The sequence below is a fragment of the Fringilla coelebs genome (genome assembly GCF_963513975.1).
Source record: "Fringilla coelebs genome assembly, chromosome: 12".
Classification (NCBI taxonomy): domain Eukaryota; kingdom Metazoa; phylum Chordata; class Aves; order Passeriformes; family Fringillidae; genus Fringilla; species Fringilla coelebs.
This window is the reverse complement of record NC_140038.1, coordinates 20278289-20300273: the sequence shown is the minus strand read 5'-3', so window position 1 is coordinate 20300273 and position 21985 is coordinate 20278289. Positions and strand designations below refer to the sequence as shown.

The window sequence follows — 21985 nt, the reverse complement described above, 5'->3', positions numbered from 1 at the left end:
TCTTGGTGGGGGCACACACTGACATGAAGGGTGGGCTCCAGCCCCAGTGCCCACTGGCAGACCCCAAGAGAGATGTGTTTCCTGTTGGTTTGATTGTAAGTGTCACAGAGCTGTAGCTGGGGGAGATGGCAGAGCCCTGGCAGCCTGGCTGACAGATGTTCAATGCAAAGACTTCAGCTCTGGAATCACATCCTGATCTGAGATCATTTGTCAGCAGCAACTCTGGAAAACAGCTGGGACTCAAAGGCTCTGCACTTACCACAAAACAGAGCTGACCTCGAAAATCTCGTTGATCTCATTGCACATTTCAGCAGAAAAGCAGTGCTTGGTCAGAGCTGCACATGCAGGAGCAGCTTCCCCTGAGCCCTGAGCCACAGCCCTTATGTAAGAGACACCCTGCAGATAACCCCACTTCTTGGAAACAGGATATTCTGCAGTAAATTAGGCTCAATCTAGATCTCCACAAGATGTCAGCAAAGGAAAGTGCATGTTCAGAAGGAAGCAAATGCAGAGGGCAAGGAGAGGAGGTGATGGTGGCTGGGGACCCCAGGTCCCTGTCCTTCCTCACCATCGCTGCCAGGCTCCAGTAAAGGTGGAGATGGGCTCAAGCAGCCAGCCCAGCACTTCATTTCCCTTTGACATGAAGGTGTTCCCCACAACCCAACTCTCTGCCTGCAGCTTGAGCCCATGCTTTAGCAAAGCCCATTCATTTGCTCCTTAGAGGGCCTCGTTGTTTAAATAATGCTGTTCCAGTTGGAATTTTCCATCTCTTCTCCTGATGGTACTTTGAAATATGTATATATTTGTTCTGCAGCTGGAACCAGATTGGGATTGATGTTTTCATTAGAAATGCCACTATAAATATGATGCCTTTCTTGGTAAATTATTCTGCTTGGTAAATGTGTTTATAACTTAAATTGAGGAAATAGCTAAAATGTCTCTGAGCATACAATGTAACTGCCCAGGTTTGCCTTTCAGGGCTCCAGCTTTGGTTTTTTGCACACAATAGAAAACGTTTTGGACTCCTCGGTACAGTTATAGCACCTTGATTTCTAACATTACTCCTGGTTTTGTAACAAAAAGGTTTCATTTGTTTCAACTCCAAGACTGCCCAGGGGCTCTTCCATAGGTTAAGCTAAGGAGGCAGCTGTGTTGCAGCCCATGCATTACCTGAGTTTTGCCTCCCTCCCCTCACCTGCAAAGCAGCTGGACTGTCAGGAATGACTTTATTAACACCTTCAAGAAGATAACACTCTATTATTTAAGTATTTTTGTTTTTTCTCTAATATTTAATGCTACCAGTCAAGAGCTTCACACCAGAATGCAGGATAGATTGCATCTGCAGATGTTTTAGAACACCCAGTACTCCGACAAAGATTTCTTAACTAGATTGTCTCTATCATGTTTTCAGTTTCTTAAGAACTGTTGTGGCTTCCAAAGTATTTTGTGCTGACTTGTTTTCTTCCCAGATATATCCCAGGGTAGCAGCAGTGTTCATTGTTTTTCCAATCCAAGCTACCACACTCTCTCATGTGGGGTGACTTCACGCTTCTTCCCCAGTAATCTGGATGGAAACAGCTCCTGTAAGGTAGATATTACCCCACCCCACTGTAGCAATGTTCTTATCAGTTCAAGGAAATCAACCAAAGCGATGCCTCTCGGGCCCTGTTGTCTGCCAGCACTACTTCAAACTGCAGGGTAGCATTCCTGATGTCCCAGACACTGAAAGGTTGGATTTCCCCTCCCTGTATCTTCCCAATCCCTGGGAATGGGAACTGGGGTCTCATGCCTGTCTGGGTCAGCAAGGCTTGGTGTCTTAGCAACTCTGAGGCATGTTTGCTTCTCAGAAGAGATAAATAACTCAATAAATATAATTATCCACTAACACAACACCAGTAAATCAATGAAGCATTAATCAGTAATCTCTCTTTGCTGTTTCATTGTTTCCCACATCAGACACACAAATTCCCTGCTGACACAGACAAGCAGAAAGATGCAAGAAGGTGCCTGGGGTGCTTTTGAGGACTCATGCAGGGACATTCTGGGAGCTCTGTTGTCACTCCTGGCTCTCCAGCAGAGCTATTCCAGCCCTGTCACTGGAACATCCAGGAGCACTTTCCTTATCATTTGTTGCAATTGATTCCCTCAGACCATTCATGAACAACACTGGGACTCAATTCAGAACTTTAGCAGTAAATTTAGATGTGACAAATAGTAAAACAGCTCCTCCTTTGGAGCCTTAATAAGCCAAGGTGGGGCAAAGCAGAGGGAGCACAGGAAAAAGGAAATGCAGTTGATTTCGTCAAGGTTGTCAGCTTTAAAAATGATGGTATTTCAGGCTGTGTCACCTTCATCCAAATGTAACTATTCACTGGAATGCCGTATGAACAAGATTAATGCAAAAAAAGCATTGTACAGGACTGGCAAAAATATCTCTACATGTGCTCCTGTAAGTAATTTCTTAGTTGTTAAAAGAAAATCTCATTAAAATGTAATAAAAAGGCTGGCTCCAGAGATTTCTCAGAGAAATGTTTAGACAGATGTGTAAATATGTTTTTTTGATGTAGATGGTCCCTTTGCATCATGAATTTTTGCTCCCCAAATTGAAAGTGCAAATGCTCATAATGTCAAATTTAGGACGAGTGTCCATCCGGACCACTAATCCTTTTGCAGAAATTTAAATCAATTCAGAAAAGGTCAAAGCCAGCACCTATCCTGGATTCCCAGCCTGCAGTGCCATCTTCTCACAGAACTACTTCAAAAATTAAGCTGCTGGAAAGGTTTAATCCCCAAGTGGTGCTTTGGGACTCGCCTGGAAGCTGCTCCTCCTGCTGCAGCTCTGGCCATTGTAGTTAGTCAGGTTGTCCTGATAATCACTGAAAGACCAATAGAACTGGTATTTTCAGGGTATTTATCAAAATATATGGCCTGTTATTTCCTTTTGATCTCCCACCATCTCACTTATTAATGAGAATGCTTTGCAGTGCTGAATAGCTGAGGATGGCCAAAAATACACTTTGTCTGTCTGCAGCTCTGCAGCCAAGTAAGACAAAGGAGCATATAAAGCCCTAATAGCTGCCTTAACGAGTTCATTTCCAAATCAGTTTGCCTGGTGCCATTCTCACTTTCTGCAGAGAAATGTGCACAAGTTGTACTTGGAGGATTCATTTCTTTAGAGTGCCAGCTGGGGTCACAAAGGAGCCAGCACAGATGCAAGATGAGAAACCAATGGCAGAGGAATGTCTGAAGTGCTGAGCCAGAGCCGGGATGTGTTGCCTCCCTGTGCTCCAAGGAGATCAGGCCTGGAGGCGCTGGGCTGGAGCCATTTCTCTCTCAGAGCCTGGGCAAAGCACAAAGGCAGGACAGCTGGGAGCCCTGCTCCAGTTTGGGAAGAGTTTTCTCTCCTGTGCTTCCCTGCCCTTTCTTTCTGTGTCTTGCCTTTTCTCACCTCTTTTCTTGGTTATCTCTCCACTCTGTTATCTTTTTTATTTGTCATGTCCCTATTCCTATTCTCTTTTCTCCCCCAACTGACAGATACAATTCCTGTTTCCTTCCTGCTCTCCTCTCCCATCTCCAGGATTCCTGCCTGGGGGCTCCCAGCACTGTGTACTGACCCTGCTGCAGCTCCCAGGGCGGCACCTCTGGAGGGAAGGAGCTGGGTGAGGCTTTAGCAGGAGCTGAAGGGCCCAGCACTGCACTGGGGACAGTTTGTGACACGGGTCTGTGTGCACAGGATGGGAGCAGGGCTGGGTTTCAGCAGGGGGAAGGATCTCACCTCCTCATGCCCCCTCTGCCAGACACACATTTGGCCACTGCTCAGGTCCTGAACCACTGGAGCTGCTGAGAGACAAGCGCCAGTGGAGGCATCAAACCCTCCCCAGTGTGTTTGGGGCTGGGGGTTGTGCCAGTGGAGCACAGACTGGAACACAGGCAGGAGGAAAACAAGTGGGAGGATAAGGGGGAGCCTATCAGAAGAGACTGAAAAAAGGCTTGGCTGCTTTTATCTGGCAAAATGAATGCTGAGGGGGAGCATGATTGCCATCTATAAATACAGCAAGGTAAACACGAGGAGGGAGGAGAGCTATTTAAGTGAGATGACAGAGCTGGCTCGAGAACAAATGAGGATGAACTGGCCACGAATGCATCGAAGCTGGAAATTAGATTTCTACCATCAGACCAGTGAGATTTTGGAATAGCTTCCCAGGAAGACTAATGGGACAAAGAAATCTGATTACTGTTGAAAGGGAGCTTGATCAGCACTCTGAGGGATTGTGTGCCTGGGTGTTTGCAGTAAAAGGCAGCTGGACACACGGACTGGGGCATCCAAGCCCTTGCAGTCCTGTCCCCAAGCCTGTGCCAGGTGCCAGCAGGAGCTTGTAGGGCTGAGCTTCATCTCTGTGCAAGGACCCTGAGAATGGATCTGCAGCTCTGAGGTTCAGGAGGAGGCTCCAGCATTTCAGTGCAGGCTTTTAACTCCCAGCACTTTGCCACAAGTAATTGCTCTTCCCACAGGAGGCAGCTTGGCAAGTCAGCTCGGGGGAAATGCTGGAACCATTGGGGCCAAGAGATGTTTTACTGTGAGTTTAACTGAAGCCAGACCTTGATCTTTGCCTATGAGCTCCTACAAGTAGGTTTGGCCTCTTTTCTCATGACATGTGCATCACCAGCTAGTAATGATGCTGCAAGTTACCAAGGAGTGTCAGACATGAACTCAGGTGACCTCTTGCCACAGAATTACCCAAAATTTCAAAAGCAGATAAATGGAGATTACATACCTCTGTACCTGTGTCTTCACATCAGAGCTCTCATTGCTGAACCACAGACCAGATTTCAGATGCTGAGGACCTGTTTTGTTCAGAGGGTGTTTGGCAGGACCACTCACAGAGCCCCTCTCAGGGCTTCAATGCCAACTTTGTGTCTGAGTTTTTGAACTAAGTGCATGAAGTAAAAACAAATCTCTCTTTTATGAAGCTCTGCAAAGTTCATGAAGAATACTCTGTGTAAAGGATGAGGCTGCTGCAAAATGGAGGATTCTCACCTTGAGCTTTTGCAAAGCTCATAATTCCACCCTCATTCTCTTCCAGCATTGCAGCAAAAGTCCAGGTGTTGGTTTCTACAGACGTCATAAAAATCAATTGCTATTAGATGTCCTGATTTTTTAAAGCCAGCAGTTTCCCATCTATTAAAGGAAGTCCTAAATTCTACCAAAGACTTCACATAAAATTAGAAAATGCAAAACAGAGGTCACTGGAAATGGTCTGACTGGATGTCACCCAGCTAATAAAAAGGCATTCAGTACAGAAAGCACCATTTAAGTACCTCTGAGTAAAACTTGCCCAAGGAAAAGGAGGACTGCAAATACAGAATGGCTGCAGCATGTTCAGGATGGGCATCTAAAACTGAGCAGCACAAGCTTGGACCAGAGAGATCTGAAGTCAGTAGTTAGGGAAATAAATGTCAAATTATTGATTGCACTCCTGGAGGATAAAGGTATGATGGAATTCCTGCCAGCACTGCTTTGCCTAATCACCATGGACTTAAAAACCTGGGCATTGACAAATGGCTGGTGGTGATCAAGTGGCCACTGTCATCTATCCAGCTGTTTCAGACAGGCAGATAATGACTTTGTTTACTCAGGCTGGTATCTCGTTGATCTTAAAGGAAAAGCTGCCAGAGATTAGGTAGTTTTAACCAAATTGCTAAAATTACCAGCCTGGAATTTTAATGGATAAATTTACTATGAAGGATTTCTTCCTCCAGAAAAGCAATTTTGCTCCACAGTAAAAACTGAAATATTTTCTATCTAAAAAAAAAAAAAAAAGTTAACAAATTATAGTGTGCTAAGAAATGATAGTAGCACAAAGAGACAGCTATAATCACATTCAGAAAAATTGCATTCAGAAAAACTTAGAAATGTCCCCAAATCATTTCATTAAAAAAAATCAATTCTAGCCCGTAGCTCTTCATGCCAAAATTTTAGGTTTGTGAGCTGATTTATAAATCCTGCAAAGCCACAGCTTTTAATAGAAACCCCAAGTCTTTAATAAATGTGCTCTAAGTAGTACAGCTGGGTTGAAAAATCAGCATTTGTGTTCTGGCTGCAAGTTTTGAAGAGAAGAATGAAGCTGTGGGCTCTGCTGAACAGAACTGATGGTGCCAAGGGTCAAATTCCTCCCAGTGACCACATTCCAAATGGATCTGCTCTTCATGCTCCTGCCACTGCTGGGCTGTCCAACTGCCCCATCTGTCCATCCATCCATCCATCCATCCATCCATCCATCCATCCATCCATCCATCCATCCATCCATCCATCCATCCATCCATCCATCCATCCATCCATCCATCCATCCATCCCTGCCCCTGCTCTCTGTGTTTCCATTCCCAGTTTGGGAAGCCCAGGGAGCTGCTGGATGATCAGGGAGTGACTCCAGGGCTCTCCTGGTTTCCTGCAGAGGTTCCTCAGTGCCGGGGGCAGTGGGAGCACTGCGAGCACAGGGACAACACAGGGAGGCTGTAGCCCAAGGTGGGGTGGCAGCAGCACTGAGGGCTGTTGGGAAGGACTGTGGAGGGCTGAAAATGCCCTTGGAAGGTGCTGGGCCCCAGCTGGGATTTAATATCCCAATAGGCTTCAATGCATCAGTGCAGGGTTTTGTTCCAGGTCTAAAAACCTATTAAGACAACTAAGCAAAAAGGCATGGTAGATCAGGAAAAATTAAATGCTGTGGCAATTTTGAATACTCTCTTTCAATTTTAGCCTCCTTTTTGTTTAGCATTTTCTTGTAAATACAGTAAAATAGCAGAGCTGAATGCTTCCAAACACAGCAGGAGGCTTCCCAATCTGGAAGCTGACACAGGAGGGCAGTGATGGCTTCATACCTTTTCAAAAACAAGGTTGGGATTTGCTCTTGAATTGACACTTCCTCTGGACCAGCTGTACTCCATCAATCAGGTGTGGCTTTCAAGGGAATAATGTGAGGAGGAAAGCTCAGCAGTTTTAGCACCTACAGCTATTCCCAGACCCCCTGCAGGGCTCAGCTGTGACCACTCATCTGTGGAGCACCTCCTGCTCTGTCCCAGCCCAGTGGGCCGTGCAGAGCCCCCTCTACTCTCACTGCACACTCTGGGAGGTGCTGTCCCAGCAGCAGCACCTGCAGGGCAGCCCTGGCTCTCCTCTTTGCTGGCAGATTTACAGGGGCCTTTGTGCTCCATCATTGCCAAAGTGATTTTCCTTGAATTGAGAGAACCTGTGTCCCTGCATCTCCTGTCAGTGCATCCCCAGCTGTGGCAGCAGGGCCCCAGGCTCCAGGCAGCCCCTCTGTGCATGCTGGTGTAGGGCTTTGAGCCATCCATCTCGTGGTTTATTTTGGAGTGTGTCACCCCATGTCCACAGGCATCCCAGTCGTGGTTCCAAAGGAATTCCTGTGTTCTCCAGCATGTTTGTGTTCATGGCTTGGTGAAGTGACTTTCCTTTGTGATTTTCCCTAATGCTAGTGAACAGCTGTCCAACTCACACAGATAAAGGGCTGAGATGGTGAGGCCAAGGCAGGAGTCACCTCCCATTTTTATTCCTGACATCCTTGGGCTGTAGTCTGGGGTGGGAACTGTCTGTCTCTTCCAGCATTAACCCATTATCATACTTTTTGAACAGCTCAGTAACAAAATCCTTGACAGAGAAACTGCAGACTGGAGACCCTACAGCTATCTGAATGAACTAGGTCAGTAATTTTTAAACACTTTAATCACTTTAGTAGACTTTAGAGCGATTCCAAATCCAAATCAGCCTTTCATAAAGGCATTAACAATAATGAGGAATATTGGTGTTGTCTTTAGTTCACAATCAGAATTGCCAGTAGTGAAAGATGGAGAATTAAAAATTGTTTCCTTTACCACAAACCACAGACTGGGAAAGCAAAGTCAATATTCATTTTAGTCTCCCTTCCAAGGTTGCTCTGTTGAATCACTATCATCTACTCTATAAATGTTTTTTTAAGGACTAACTCAGGACATTAAAAATTCAAATTTGGCTTTTTTTTTTTTTTTCATGCTTAATAAAGCTTAGCACTAAATACTGGCATCTTGATGAAGGTGTGGAGCCTCTGTGGGAGCTGGGGTGTGCAATGCTCCATTATCTCCCAGTAAATCATTCTGTGGCAATTCTGAACCACCAGCCAGTGCAACCAAGCCAAGAGTGAAGTGTAATTGCCTGTTCTGAGTTTATTCTTCCTGGCTTGAGTTTTAACAGGGTTTTTAGCAGCTCTTAGCTCAAATCCTGCCCAGATTTAGTGCTTTGGATGCTATTTGTTTTCCTATCTGAGCACTCCGAGTTTGGCTCGTCAGTGGCCCAAAGCTTTTGCCCTTTCCTTTCCTGGGATTAGTAACATCTCACTGAAAATATGCAAGAGGAGGGAAAGTGCAGCATTAAGGGGTATTATGGGATTTTTAAGGTCAACTGTCTCACAGCTCACATGGCAAAGGAATGAACACAGGGCAGCACCAGGCATCCCATCCTGCCCCTGCCCCGGGCCCACGCTCCAAAGATAACTCCAACCTGCATCAGGAAAATCACAAACCTGTCAAGCTTCAGTGCAAAATCTTTTCATCCTTAACACCATCAATGTTTTTTGTGTAATAAGCTGCAGAACCACTGTTGTGCTTATCTGTATGTGACAAGGAGGTGGCTGTGTGTGAGGGTTTCCAAATGCTTCTCAAACCACATTAATTTTCCTTTTATTATTTTGCTGCTTTTTTTGCACACTATTTGCTTTATTTGTGTTTAACTTGTGCTGTCCTGAGCTCCCCATGTGCCACCTCTCTTCTGCATTCATGCATTTTATTTTACTAGCAGAAACAATGCAAAATGCCTCTGCAGCAAGAATGATCTAGAAGTGATAAATACTTTAGCTAAGGAGCCTCCAGCAAAACACTCAATTTTTTCCCCATAGCATTTTGCATCCAAGATAACTTTTTCTTTCTTTTTTCAAACTAATTGATGAAAATTAGATTTTTTTTCTTTTTTTTTTTTTCTTCTCAGTACCAGAATTAATGCCTGCTCATGCTAACTTTCACAATGTTGAATCCTTGCTCAGATCAAGGCTCTTTTTACAGGCAAATAAAAAGTTTTCACTTCTTGGTATTACTGTTGTGCAATAAAAGCTGCAGGTTCCTCTCATGAAAATTTCAGGAATTAGTTTAAATCTTCAACTTCGAATTATAAACATTAAATAAAAGTCTAATAAGGTCACACAGGGAATCTTGACTTTAAACAACATCAAGCACGGAAGTACCACAGTTAAAAACCTGTTCCACCTTCTGATCCCATGATCAGCCTTCGTTTCGTAACACAGATGTTCCAACTCATGTGTTGGAAGAGCAGCCAAGCCTTGGGCAGGGCTGGATTCAGTTAAAAAGTTAAAAATAGCAGAGGACAACTGCCCAACTCCTCTGCTGTGACCCCATGGATTGTCACAGAGAGCAGATGTGGGAGTCAGCCAAGGAGAGAGAGAGAAATGGAAGAGAAATGGAAGAGAAGTTTGGAATGGATGGAAAGTCTCCACTGGTTCCTCAGCCAGTGACTCCTCTGGTGAGCCCAAAGGATGGGACCCAGCAGATGGGGAGAGCCAGGCTCCCAGAAATGTCAACAGCCCTGTTTGAAACTGCAGGTGTCCTAAACATGAATTAGAGCTGGAGAATGGAACTTTTAAGAATATCCACACCAAAATTAACATGAACACTCATCTCCTCAAACCTGCAGTGATAAGGATTTTCTTAATTGCAGTGGATCTTAGCAGACTGCAGGTGTTTTACCTGTTTAGCAGGACTTTGTTTGCCAAGTTCATGTTCTTTCCAAGTGGGAAATGCAAGGACAAAGCCTGTACTTTTACTGCTGCACATTTGTTTGTGAGCTTCAAACTCCAGGTTTTCAGAGAGCTGATTGTGCTCAGTGGAGTCTGGGGAGAAGCACAAGTAATTCCCATGGACGTGGGCTTGAGACATCAGAGTTTGGTGACTCTGTGGTGCCAGGAAGAGGCTTTGCCACCTTCCTGTGTCACTGCCTGCCCAAGGCAGCTTGGTCCTTGTTTTGGGGAATGGCTTGTCCTTGCATTTTCTCTCTCTCGTGCTGCAGAGCTGGAATTGTTTGCCCTGTGAGTAATGCCTCTTGCTCTAGTCCAGTCTGCACTGGGCAGTGGCAGAGCCCAGCTTCCAGCTGCCATCCCAAGCAGGTGAAAACTCCCAAACACTGACCTGAGCTCAGGAAAGTTTCTTGTCTCATTATCTGGAGCACTGGCCACAGTGGCTGCAGGCAGGGCTGGGTTTATCTCTGATGCTTTTTTAACAGCAGTCCTGGATGCAGACACTAAAGTGGGATTTGCAGCACATCGTGAGTGACTCAAAGCTGCATTTATTCCAGAGGACCAAAGGCTATAAGTTTGATTCACAGCTGACTTCACTTTTTTCTCAAAGCCAAAAGGTGTGGAAAACTATTTCCAGCTGAGACTCTGATTTCACCCCAGCAGATAATTTAGCTTCAAACTTAAACCTGGACTTTCCTGAAGTGCCAGATCCATGGCCAGTTTAGGACTTTTCCACATTAACTACTTTGGCAGTTTAAAAAATAATGTATCTATTATTCATTTCACTCAGTGAATACAAAAAAATGGGTCATTACCCCACAGTATTATAACAGATAAAAGAGAAAACGAAAGGAGGAATGCTGGGAATTTTTGGTTGGGAAGGGCTTTGTGGGGTTGTGTGGCCCTCCCAAGGGCAATGCACCTCCCCAAGGGTCTGCCTGGGTCCCCTTTGCTCCCTGCCACTGCCTCTCCATGGGTACAGCCCCTTCCCCTGGGGACCCCAGCTGGGAGCTCTCCAGTGCTCCTCCCAGCCTTGCTCTGTGGGGTGAGCCCCAGGTGCTGCTTGGACACTGCTGCCCCTGGGGATTTGCTCAGCCCTGGCAGGAGGAGGATGTGTGATCCCCAGGGCTGGCCTTGGGGAGCCCCAACCCTGTGACCATGGGCCAAGGGATGAACAGGCTCCATCCTCCTGGCTCTGACTCAGAACACAGCAGGCAGAGAGCACAGAGCTCATCCTGCTCTGGGACAGAGCTGCCCAAAGCTCCCAGTCTGCCTTGCCTCTGCAGCAGGGCGAGTCTGGGAACTGGCTCGTGGTGCAAAACAAAGCAGAAGGTGCTCAAAGGGCCTGGGGGGGTCACTCATGGCCAGAAGAGCCCCATCCCAGGGAGCCTGTTGGTGCCACCAGCCCCCTTCCTGTGCTCAGGGACGGGCACTGAGAACCAGAGCAAAGGGTTGGTTTGTCTTTGATGTGCCAGTGACACATTTATTGTCTAATCTAGTCATTTCCCTTATTTAGCAAAAAAAAATGAAGCTGTCATGAAAAAGGGGCTGGTACAGCATTGTCCATGGCCATGACAACTTTTCTGCAGAGACCAGAGGACACACAAGGACAAACAGCTGGGAGACCTCTGGGACACACTGTCTGTGGGGCTCTTTCCCCAGTGTAACAGAGTTGCTTGCCTGGGAATCCCATAGGCCACAAGGACATTTCTCAGTAACCAAATCTGTATTGATTGTCCCAGTCAATAGGAAACACCAGACTCTATAGCTAAAAAGATTTAAAGGCTTACATTAGATTTTCCTTTTGATTGATATCTAGGGTAATTTGCAGGAGTAAAAATGGAAAAGGTCCCCATCCCCTTCTGTCTCAGCTTCTGTGAGGAACAGCAAGTTCCTCTGGAGCTGCACAAGGCAGAATTGTTGGCTGTCAGCTCTGCTCCTGGTGCTGCACTGTCAGAGCACAGTGGTCATTTAGGGACTGTCGTCACATCAGTCACTGAACTGTGCAAATTCATGAGCAAAGTGATGGTAGGTAATTTAAGAAGATTGTGCACACCTTAGAATCTAAGGCTGTGAGTTAAACAATACACTCTCCACAAACAAAACAAAGTCTAAAATTAGTCAGAGAGTGCTGCAATGCAACCTGCAGACTCAGATTGGAAAGGGCACGTTTTAGGCTTCTTTCACACCATTCCAGTAATGAACGTCTCAGCAGATGGTTTTTATCCTGATCTCCTGATGGATGGCAGTTCTTGGTAACCCTGCTGCAGAGAGCTCTCCCTTCCAGGGAAACTCTTAAGCACATGCATAATTCCAGGCGTGCACAGACTCCCCACTGGAGCTGAGTGTGTGCTTACAGCTGAGGATGTGCTTAAGAGCCTCCCTAAATGAGGGCCTTGATGTACAATTTAGAGGGAAGAATATATGCTGCTCAGTAGTCAAAGCAATCCAATTTACATAAATATTTATTTGTTTTCCATTATATATCATTTTTATGCAGGTGCTTGTGGGATGGATAGACGTCAGAACACATACATAATGGAAAAAAGCTTCAAAGGTATGGTATCCAGAGCTGCAGAACCCTGCCCAGGTGTGAGGAGGGTGTCCTAGAAGAGGTGAGATAGGAGCCTGGCAGGGAGGGACAGAGCCACCACCCACACAGCTGCCTGCCTGGCTCCCAGCGCTCCTGGGCCATGGATGATGGATGCAAAGCTGCCCAGGGCCACGGGCTCTGCAGCACAGGGAGAAAGGGAGGGCTCAGCTCAGGGCAGGAGGGGCAGGTGGAGCTGGCCAGGGCACACTCAGGTAGGAGCCGCCGGCCACACGGGCTCTGGGGGAGCTGCTGGTGGCACAGTGCTGCGGTTCCCTGCTCTTGGCTCTGGCCATGCTGAGCTAAAAGAAAGCCCTGAGGAAAGAAGCTGCCCCTGCTCGTGCCCTCTGCTGAGAGGGATTTAGAGCAGAGCTGGAGAAGAGCCCTCCCTGAGGCTGAGGTCCCCTCCTGCTGGCACCAGCACTTGTGGGCACTGACTCCAGGGCAGGTCTAAAACAGGATCTCAGATGAGTCACGAGCACAGGGCCCAGTGGTTTTACATTTCACTTTCCTCCACGTTTACATGCTCAATATTCCAGTTCCATCTGGACCACGGGAACACTTGGCACAGCGCTCCTGGCAGATTGGGCTGGGGTTTAGCTCACTGAGCTTGTGCTCCAGGAGATGGAGTAAGGAATCTCTCTCCTGGGGAATAGGCAGCTTTCAGGCCGAGGTCCTGGATCTGAATTAGGCCTGGGAATGTCCCTCAGGGAGCTGAGGAGGGAAACACCACCCAGCCTCTTCCTGCAGTGCCCTGGGGCTGCTGCCAGACCCCCTGCTCTGCCATGGCTCAGGTGTTCCAGAGCCACATCTTGGGCACAGCCAACAAGGAATATCAAAAGCTATTCCACATAAAAAACATTAACCAGCTTATAGCCAGGCCTAGAGATCAATATTCACTTTGTAGCTGCTGTTTTCAAAAGACAGGGATGCAATATTTGTAGAACACCACCTTACCACACAGAATCACCAAAGGAAACCAAGAACCAACAACCAAGTCTTTGTTGATAAAGCTAAAGTAAAAATATTGAATGGATTATGTATGTACATGATATATATGATTTATGATATACAAAATACTCAATCCACTGGTTTCAGCTACTTCAATGATTCCCTTTTTCAAAAGAAAAATCTTATAATAGAGCTAGTTGCTCCCTCTACTCAGAGCTATTAACTTCATTAGTTTAAACTAACTTACTGTGTTTACAAAGTTTAAAGGTACCTTAAGCACGTGCAGCAGGAACTCCCACCCAGAGGCACAGTCACACACAGGGAGACCAGTGGGGCAGAGAAAAAGAATCACAGTGACAGAGAACTGGGAAATGCATTTTCAGCTGCTACATATTTTCTTTAATTTTTAGGATCTGAACCATTTCCTTTACATGTTTATCTCTTTGTAAATTGAAAAATCAGAAGCCACAGCTGGAATTCTTTGTGGCTGCTCAGCTGCCTCAGACAGGCAGGGCTGGCACTGGCAGGGACACAGGGGCACACCTGGCTTCCCAGGTGTGTTTGGGAGCTCACCTGCAGGCACTTAGGAGCTGAGGGCTCTCAGAAGCAGCTGCTTTACCTTCTCAGAGGCAGGCTGAAGGTTCCCAAGGCCCCTCTGAAGGTCAGTTCCTGGGCTCAGGCAGCCTCAGGGCTCTGTGGCAGCGTGGGCACCCCCAGTCCCAGGGGAGTCTCCTCCCAAGAGGAGCTGGGAATGTGCCCAATGCTCAGAGTGAGCTCTCCTTGCCCTGCCAGGCCCTGACTCACTACATTCCTCAGAAAATGGAGAGGAAGAAACTCCCAGTCTCAAACAATTGGATTCTGTCAGCAAAAAGCCTTGGCAGGCAGGTGCCTGGTTTTTAGCTCCTTTCATCCAATTTAAAACCATGTATTTTCCACCATTGTGGTCTACCTGGGGACAGCCTGTCCTGCAGTTGGAAGTGGTCTCTGGTGGCCCTGGAGAAGACAGAGCCTTGCAGGGAGGGGCACAGGGAGCTTGAGGCTGAGGCCAGGCTGTGGAGAGCCTGGGCCACCTCCTGCTGCCCCAGTTCTCTGAGGAGACCAGGGCTGGGGGCTGTGCCCAGAGCAGGGCACCAGCAGAGAGGTGTCCCTGCAGCCTGGCACCAGGGGCGTGGTGGCTCAGCTGCTGTGGAGCTCCAGGTGCTGGGCACAGAGATCTGGGGCTCCAGGTGTCACAGCCAGAGTCTGACAGCAGCAGAGAGGGGCTGGCTGTCACAATGCCAGCCCTGTGGCACCTGGTGGCAGGGGCTCACCAGACACAAGGGTTTTTAGAGCAGGTTTCTGAGCAGTTTCTTTCCTGTGCATGGTGCTCAGTGATGCCATTCCTGAGCTCTTCCTTTTAGCCGAGTCCTTCTGTTTTTAGAGATTTGGTTTTTAAATGAATAGTGCTGCACTGATGGAATGATGTCACCTCAGGCATGACCATTTTAAGGAAAAACACCTATGCTTTGCAGAAGAGCCAGGAAAACCTCAGCAGAGAGAAGCAGTGATCCCAGGGGTGCAGGGCTGGGCTCAGAGGGGTTCCCCTGGTTGTTGTACTGGATGTGTCCCCACTCCTGTGGCTCTCTGAGAAGCAGCAATGGCCCCTCACAGTGTCACTGTCCCTGCAGCAGCCAGGGCTGGCCAGGTTAGGGACAGCAGCCAGCACAGACACTTCATCCCAACAAGGGTTAAACAGGAGAGCACCTTCTACCTGTTCACAGCACCTCCCCTCAGCACTTCCACCTGGCTGGGGCATCCAAGGCTTGTCTGCAGCACGCCAGGGGAAATTCAGGACAGAAGAGAGGAACCCAGTCTGGGGGAGGGACATTTACAGTCCCTGCTAACAAAAATAAACCCTCCAAAGGTCTGGTGATTGGTATCTAGGCAACACAGAAGGCAGGGACTTCAAAATTAGAGCATATTCCCAATATTTCTCTGGAAGTCCAGCTGATTGAGTGCTTCCAGTGAGCCCCAGCATTGTGGGGCAAGGCTTTCACCTCCATGAGAGCAGGACCCTGTGGCAGGGAAGGATGAGGAGGCAGCACAGCCAGAGCTCACACATGGCTGCAGCACCATGGGCTGAGAATCTCTAAATATGCTTGTTCTGCTTAAATTAATTCATGAAACAAAATTTGACAATTGATGCCAGACTTCTTAATTATCCCCAAATTACCTTAATAACAAATAACTCTACAGCCTTCAGAGTTAAATCCTCTGTGATCTTGCACATAATGTTTCTTGAGGGCTAATGACTCCCTGGTGTACCCAGAATCCCAAACATCCACTGGTGCTCCAGAAAATATATTGTGTCCCAAGCAAAGGTCTGGTCCCAGGCAGACACAGAGCTCTGTTTACGTCAGCAGGAATGGGCTCACACTGTTTCTCAATATCTCCTGGGAAAAGGCAATTCCTGGGAGAGGCCAGACACGTCTGGGCAGCCCGAGTGGCATTCACTGGTTCTTCCAACTGGTCCTGGGAAGGGCTGAGGGACAGCTGAGGGAGTAATGTCAGCCCTAACTGCAGTACAGGTGGATTTTAGCTCAGGGAGATAAAAGTAGCTGAGGTGGATGAAATAAAACTGCTGATGTGCTGGGATTTTTGCCTTTGCCAGCTCCAATATGCCCAATTCCATAAACTACACAGCTATTTACCTGCAGCTGCAGCTCTTCAGGAGGAGGAGTTCTCACTCTGCTCTTTGCTGTAGCAGCCAGCAGTCCTTTATAATCAACATTTCCTGCATCTATGCCCAGCTCTGGTTTGATTTGTTCCCTCCCAGCCATGGCGTGACAGGGAACGCTTTGCCGGGGGCTCTTGGGGCACAGAGGGAATCCTGCTTTTTACCCTGTCAGCATCTGCTCAGCAGCACTGCTGGAAATGCAGAAGCAAGTTGAAGATAAACTTCATGTCCCTCACCCCAAAATGCAGAGCTGGCTCATTAGAGGCTGCCCAGGCTCTCCTAACGAGCTCCATGTTCCTGGAGTAGCCACCAGGAGCTGTAAGCCGCTGGCAGGTGGAGCTGAGCCTTTCATTTGTCTGTCTATGGTTTCCTCACCTCTAACACCAACAGATCCCAGACTGGGCCACCTGGATTTAAGTCATATACACAGCAAGAGCCAACATTGAGCTCACTCATGTGCAGAAGCCTTTGGTCTCACAGGGCTGCCCCATCTCTCTGTAGAAGGATGGGGTGGGGCAGCTTCCCACTCACTTGTACTGGGCTGGGGTTGGTGACACTGCAGGGACAAACCCTGCAGCCAACAGCCAGGGAATGTCACTGTTGCTTTGGTTCCCATCTCCTGTCATGTACCAAACCTGGCATGTTTCACTTGGAGGCTCATCTCATCCAGGCTGATGTCAGACAGGGAGTTTCTAAGTTTTCTAATTAAATGAACATTGCACTGGTGCCAGGCCTCTGCCAGCCTCCCCCTCCCTGATGGTCCCAGCTATTTGTGTGCAGTGGAGCTCCCCAGTGAGCTGCTCTCACTGACCCTGGGAGCTGAGGGCTCTCCAGACTTGTTGGTACCACTGAAATCAGAGCCCAGAAAGGCTACACCTGGCACCTCCCTCAGGGCTGAACCAGCACCAGGGGCACCAGGCCAGGGGTGATGGACACACAGACATAGACACAGACGCAACCCCAGAGCTGAAGGAGGGACAGTCACTCACAGTGGAGCAAACCTGGCACGTGAGGGAGCAGGACGGGGCTGGCAGGCTCAGAGCCGAGGTTTGGAGAAGTGATGTCGTGTTGTCTGTCTATTTCTTAACCTGAATTTCTCTTTTTGTCTCCCATACTAGACAGCGGGGGCAGCTGGGATTGCAGCTATTTTGCAAGTCCCCCTATTTCACCGGGAGTATTTCATATATACCAGGATCTGCCTTTGTACTCTAACCCAGCACAAGAAAATGCCTCATCTTTCATTGCATCGCTCTAATTCTAAATTACTGGCACTGCCCAGCAGGATGCACACAGCAGCAATGGCACGTTCTTGAATGTCAATGTTAAGACCTATTTATTCTCTATTGTTTTTTATTTTTAAAGCAAGACTGGCACTGTACCTTGCAGCAGGCTGGCCTATCCCAGCCAGGGTCACCAAGCGGGCAGGCCGGTGGTCACAGCTCTCATGCCAACCTTGTTCTCCCCAAGTAGTGCCTCTGTCACCTCCTCTCCAGCCCAGGGGAGAGGAGCAGGAGATGTCTACAGCAAAGGGGGGAATAAAGCAGAGCAAAAGTGAGGCTCAGATGGAGGCTTGTCCTCCTCTGTGGAAACCCAAGCATTCCCCAGTTGTAGGATGTTGGATAACCCCAAAACCGGCTGGGGCTGCACATGCAGAGGCTGCACTGGTGCAGTTCAGAGCCTGCGGCAGCATCGTGCGCTCCAGCACAGGGCGCTGGATGAGCCGAGGCCCCGGGACTCACCCTGCAGCTGGCTGAGCAGCCCAGGTCCCAGCAGCAGCAGCTCCTGCCTGCAGAGCCGACTGCCCGTGGCCACGCCTGGGATGAACACGGCTCCGTAGGAATGAGGGGGAGGGAGGGAAGGGATTGCCACCTCAGAATTAAGTATTGCAGTAAACGGCAGCTAGGACCTCTCACAGGAAAACCTTCAGTACTGAGCAGGTTTTCATTTCTTTCCTGCTAGTGAGTGGTGGATGCAATGGTCTGGAACACCCAGAGCACGAGCACCGGGTGTCTGTGCTGGAGGCTTCAAGGATCTTCCTTATCCCCTGCCCCCTTGTCCCCCCCAGCCTTCCTGCAGAGGCTCAGTTGTAATTAACCTAATTAAACTAATGATCCTAATGCACCCACTTTGCTCTTGTTTTGCAGATTATATGAAAGAATCTGTGTGCAGCTCCAGCACTTGTTCCCTGAACAGCAGTGAAAACCCATACGCCACCATTAAAGACCCCCCCATTTTAACCTGCAAACACTCCGAGAGCAGCTACGTGGAAATGAAATCACCTGGTCACAGGGAGTCCCCGTATTCCGAAATGCCAACCTCATCAACAGCCAACAAAAACATCTACGAAGTTGGTAAGCAGTGGGTGGCACGGGGGGTTGGTGGAGAGGCTGGTTTTCCCCTGTCCTGGCACACGGATCCTGGGCTTGGCGTGGCACAGGGACGAACTGGCAGGGGGAAGGGCTGAGCATTGGTGTGTTGGTTTGGGGAGCTGAGCCAGTGGGGGATGTCCTGAGCTGGAAGGGGCCCATGAGGATCAGGAGTTTTGGGATTGCTGCTGGTCACCACAAGCCAGTTCTCCTTGCTCCCGCAGAGCCCACTGTCAGCATAGTCCAAGACGCCCGCAGCCGGAGCGCCAGCTACCTGCAGAACCCCTATGACCTGCCTAGGAACAGTCACATTCCTGGGCACTACGACCTGCTGCCCGTCCGGCACAGCCCCACGCACGGGCCTTCCTGGGACAAGCAGTCCTAGAGGGATGGACTTCACTGGGCACTGTGCTGCCAACACAGACTGTGAGGAAGCAGAGGAGAAGGCATTCCTTCCTTTTCTGCGGACTGGCAAGGACTTACCATGACATCAGCTTGGGCCAACTGCTGCTGCATGATGTTATTTATAAAGACATTTTTGTATGGGTACCTGGAACTAACGAGAGCCTCCTCCACGTGGGACTGGAGCACACCACCCCAGGAAGGTGTCTTCATGCTCCAGGCAAAAACTCTCCGTGGCGTGTTCTAACCCTGGCTTTGCTGTAAAATAATCCACAAAAACATGCTAAGTAGGAGGACTTCAGGTTGTACATTTCTACTGACTGCAGCAAGAAACCTTTTACTGTTAGGAACAAGGTGACTAGGAATACGCTGGAATTTATTTTCATCTTTGTCATGGGAATGGACATTTTTCTGAATGAGAGCAGGGAAACTTGTCATTTCACTGTCTGGAAAGCTCATTTACTGCCATCACCATGTGCAACCTCTGCAGATCATGCTTGGTAATTAGCATTGAGATTGTCATCTCTGTATTCAGTACCAGAGAATTTGAGTTGAGGAATATTAACACAGACACTTTCTGTGCAGTTTTTTATATCTTTCCACACATCCCCTGATCTTTGCTAACAAATGGAGTTTCCGTAATGAGTCTCACACCCACTTACCACACTTTTAATGTTGATTGACACAGGTAGGCTTTGATTTTCCTTATGCAGCTTCTCTTTTGGTAGCTAAATCCAGCAGATCTGTCAGGCAGTTTAAACTGCTGCCCCTCCAATTCCTGCCCTGGGACGCTGCAGGTTTGCACAGACCAGCCCTGGTTTCATTTCCTTTCTCAAAGCTGAGCCACATCGGCTTCTCTCTCCCATCTTCCCAAACCATCTCCTCATGATTCACTGTCAGCATGCCACTGATGACACCTCTTAATCTGATGTGCATTACCATGTAGTGCAACTTTATCCGTTGAGGATTCTACCTGAAATGTCATTAAATGGAGCTGAAACTGGGTTTTCTTTTTCAGCAGCTGTTTGTGAAGTAATTATCAAGGGTCTGACCCATGGTAAAATTTTGGACTGAGCCACCATGATATTTTTTTTAATTTATAATCTCTATTGACCTAGAAAGTAGAGTACTTGCCGTTAGTTCCTTGTAGATTTTGAGCATGAAGTAGTACTGACTCTAAGTATGTAATTTTATTAGGCAAACGTGGAAATAGCAAGTTGATTGCCTTTTGAATATAAAAAATATTCTGTTGCACATACACAGTCTGATGGAAGCAGAAGAGGATGACACCAGCCCCGTGGGTTTGCTCACAGCAGGATCCCAGGAGTGACCTGCAGGGCTCAGGACTGGCAAGAGGAGCCCTCCAGCTGGGGCAGCAGCTGGATCCCAGCTCTGGGAATACTCCTGGATCCTTGGAGCACCATGGTGGGACCCAGCTGTGTCCCCACAGATGGGCTCAGCCCTCACACCTGGGATCACAGCCCCTGGCTCTGGGCATTCTGCCCCTGGGAGCCTTTCCCCTTGGAGCCAGGACTCTCCAGGTGGTCAGGCTGGCTCTGAACTCCCAGCCTGAGCCTGGACACCCCAGGACACCCCCAGGCTCCCGCAGGATCCTGCCCACGAGGTTTCCCAAATGCTGCATGTGTGCATGGGGGCCATGGCTGATCAGCAATAGCAATTTTGTTTTCCAGGAAAGCCTTATTTGAGATGTAAGGAAACAATTATTTTGTAGGCCCAGTAGGAATATATTTTGCATACATGAATAGAAAGATTTACCTCAAAAATATCAAGAGAAAGGCAGTTGGATAAGGAACACTCTTGTTAGGACCCACCTTGGCACCCAGCACAAGCAGCCTGAGCTGCTGGCCTGACCCACATTTGTGTGTTGCTGTAGTTTGCAATGAGACTCCAGAGAGCAGAGATGTGCTCAGTTGCTTGGTTTGGTTTTTTTTCAAAGCAGGATTTTGAAACCAAATGCAATGATGTGCATAGAGCTTAACAGGAAAAAAAAAAGCCAACAAAACCAACAATAAAAAGTACCTTCTTGTATATCAGCGTTAGCTTAGGAAACAGGCACCAAAATGGCAATACTTTTTTAAGGCAAGACAGATTTGTAATATATTTGTTCACTGTGCAAAGGTATCCTACCTTGTACAAAATAAATTGAATTTCTCTCAACATGTAGTTCTCCAACGTACTCATTTGCAGAGCCAAACTTCCAGCCCTGCACAGATCCGAGCTCTCCGGGTGATGTGGCTGCTCCCCTCAGCCAAAACCCCCCAGGCACCAGGTTAGGACAGAACTGGCAGGATGGCTCAGCAAACCCAGTGCTGCCATTCCAAGTTGAAGTAAACCAAAGGTAAGCAGCTCTGCACACCCTTCTCCCAGCTCCTCAGCAGTCTGACCTCAGTGAGACTCCTGGGAATGCTCAGTCCCAGCTGGAAGAGGCCCTGCACACCCACCAGCTGTGGTGACACTGCCCTGGGCCACTCACAGGTTCCCAGGCCTTCGGGTGGACACTTGGGGACCACGGTCACCCAGCAGCCATGGGACAGGACACGAGGCAGCCCAGCAGCTCCCAGTGAATAAATCACAGATTGCAGTGGAAACACTTTCAGAATTAATGAGTTCCAGGCAATGCAGCCACTGTTACGTGCTGAAGCTTTTCAATATTTGTGCTTCATATTTCTAAAAATCTTGTTAACTAAAGCCCAGCGTGTAATCTTCTTATTTGACAAGCCACACTCAATAAGCTATTTAAGGCTGGAAATTCATCAGGTCTGAATTTATAGAATAAGTAATTCTAGCTTAATAAAAATGCCTTTAAATCAGAACAATTCCATGTCCTTTCTGCTTTAGAGTCAAAACCTCCCATCAAAGACAGGAACCACTGACACTCGCTGAGTAATTGTTAAAAGTTGGGGCTTTCGAGTATGTAGATGACAGCAAAAACTTTTGGCAAGCAAAGCCCATTTTGAAGCATTGTATGGAATTCCCAGAATCTCAGATAGCTCTTTCCAGGGCCCAAAGCAGTGTCTGTTACCATCAGCTGTCTCCCATGAGCAGGGAGGAGACACTTCAGTACACAAGTAGTGCCAGTTATGGAACA

General features: G+C 48.0%; 1 protein-coding gene across 2 annotated transcripts in view; it reads left to right on the top strand.

The window, feature by feature from the left end:
* Positions 1-18915, top strand: part of MEGF11 (multiple EGF like domains 11) — a 184150-nt gene extending 165235 nt beyond the window's left edge. Inside the window, exons 18-22 of one of the 2 annotated variants that reach the window (XM_084213616.1) lie at positions 1470-1588; positions 7649-7715; positions 12352-12408; positions 18253-18459; positions 18699-18915. In XM_084213616.1, the coding sequence (XP_084069742.1) occupies positions 1470-1588; positions 7649-7715; positions 12352-12408; positions 18253-18459; positions 18699-18859 (611 nt within the window). In that variant the 3' untranslated portion in view covers positions 18860-18915. The remainder of the gene's footprint in view (positions 1-1469; positions 1589-7648; positions 7716-12351; positions 12409-18252; positions 18460-18698) is intronic. The other variant, XM_084213617.1, reaches the window with a different exon arrangement.
* Positions 18916-21985: the final 3070 nt, after the last annotated feature.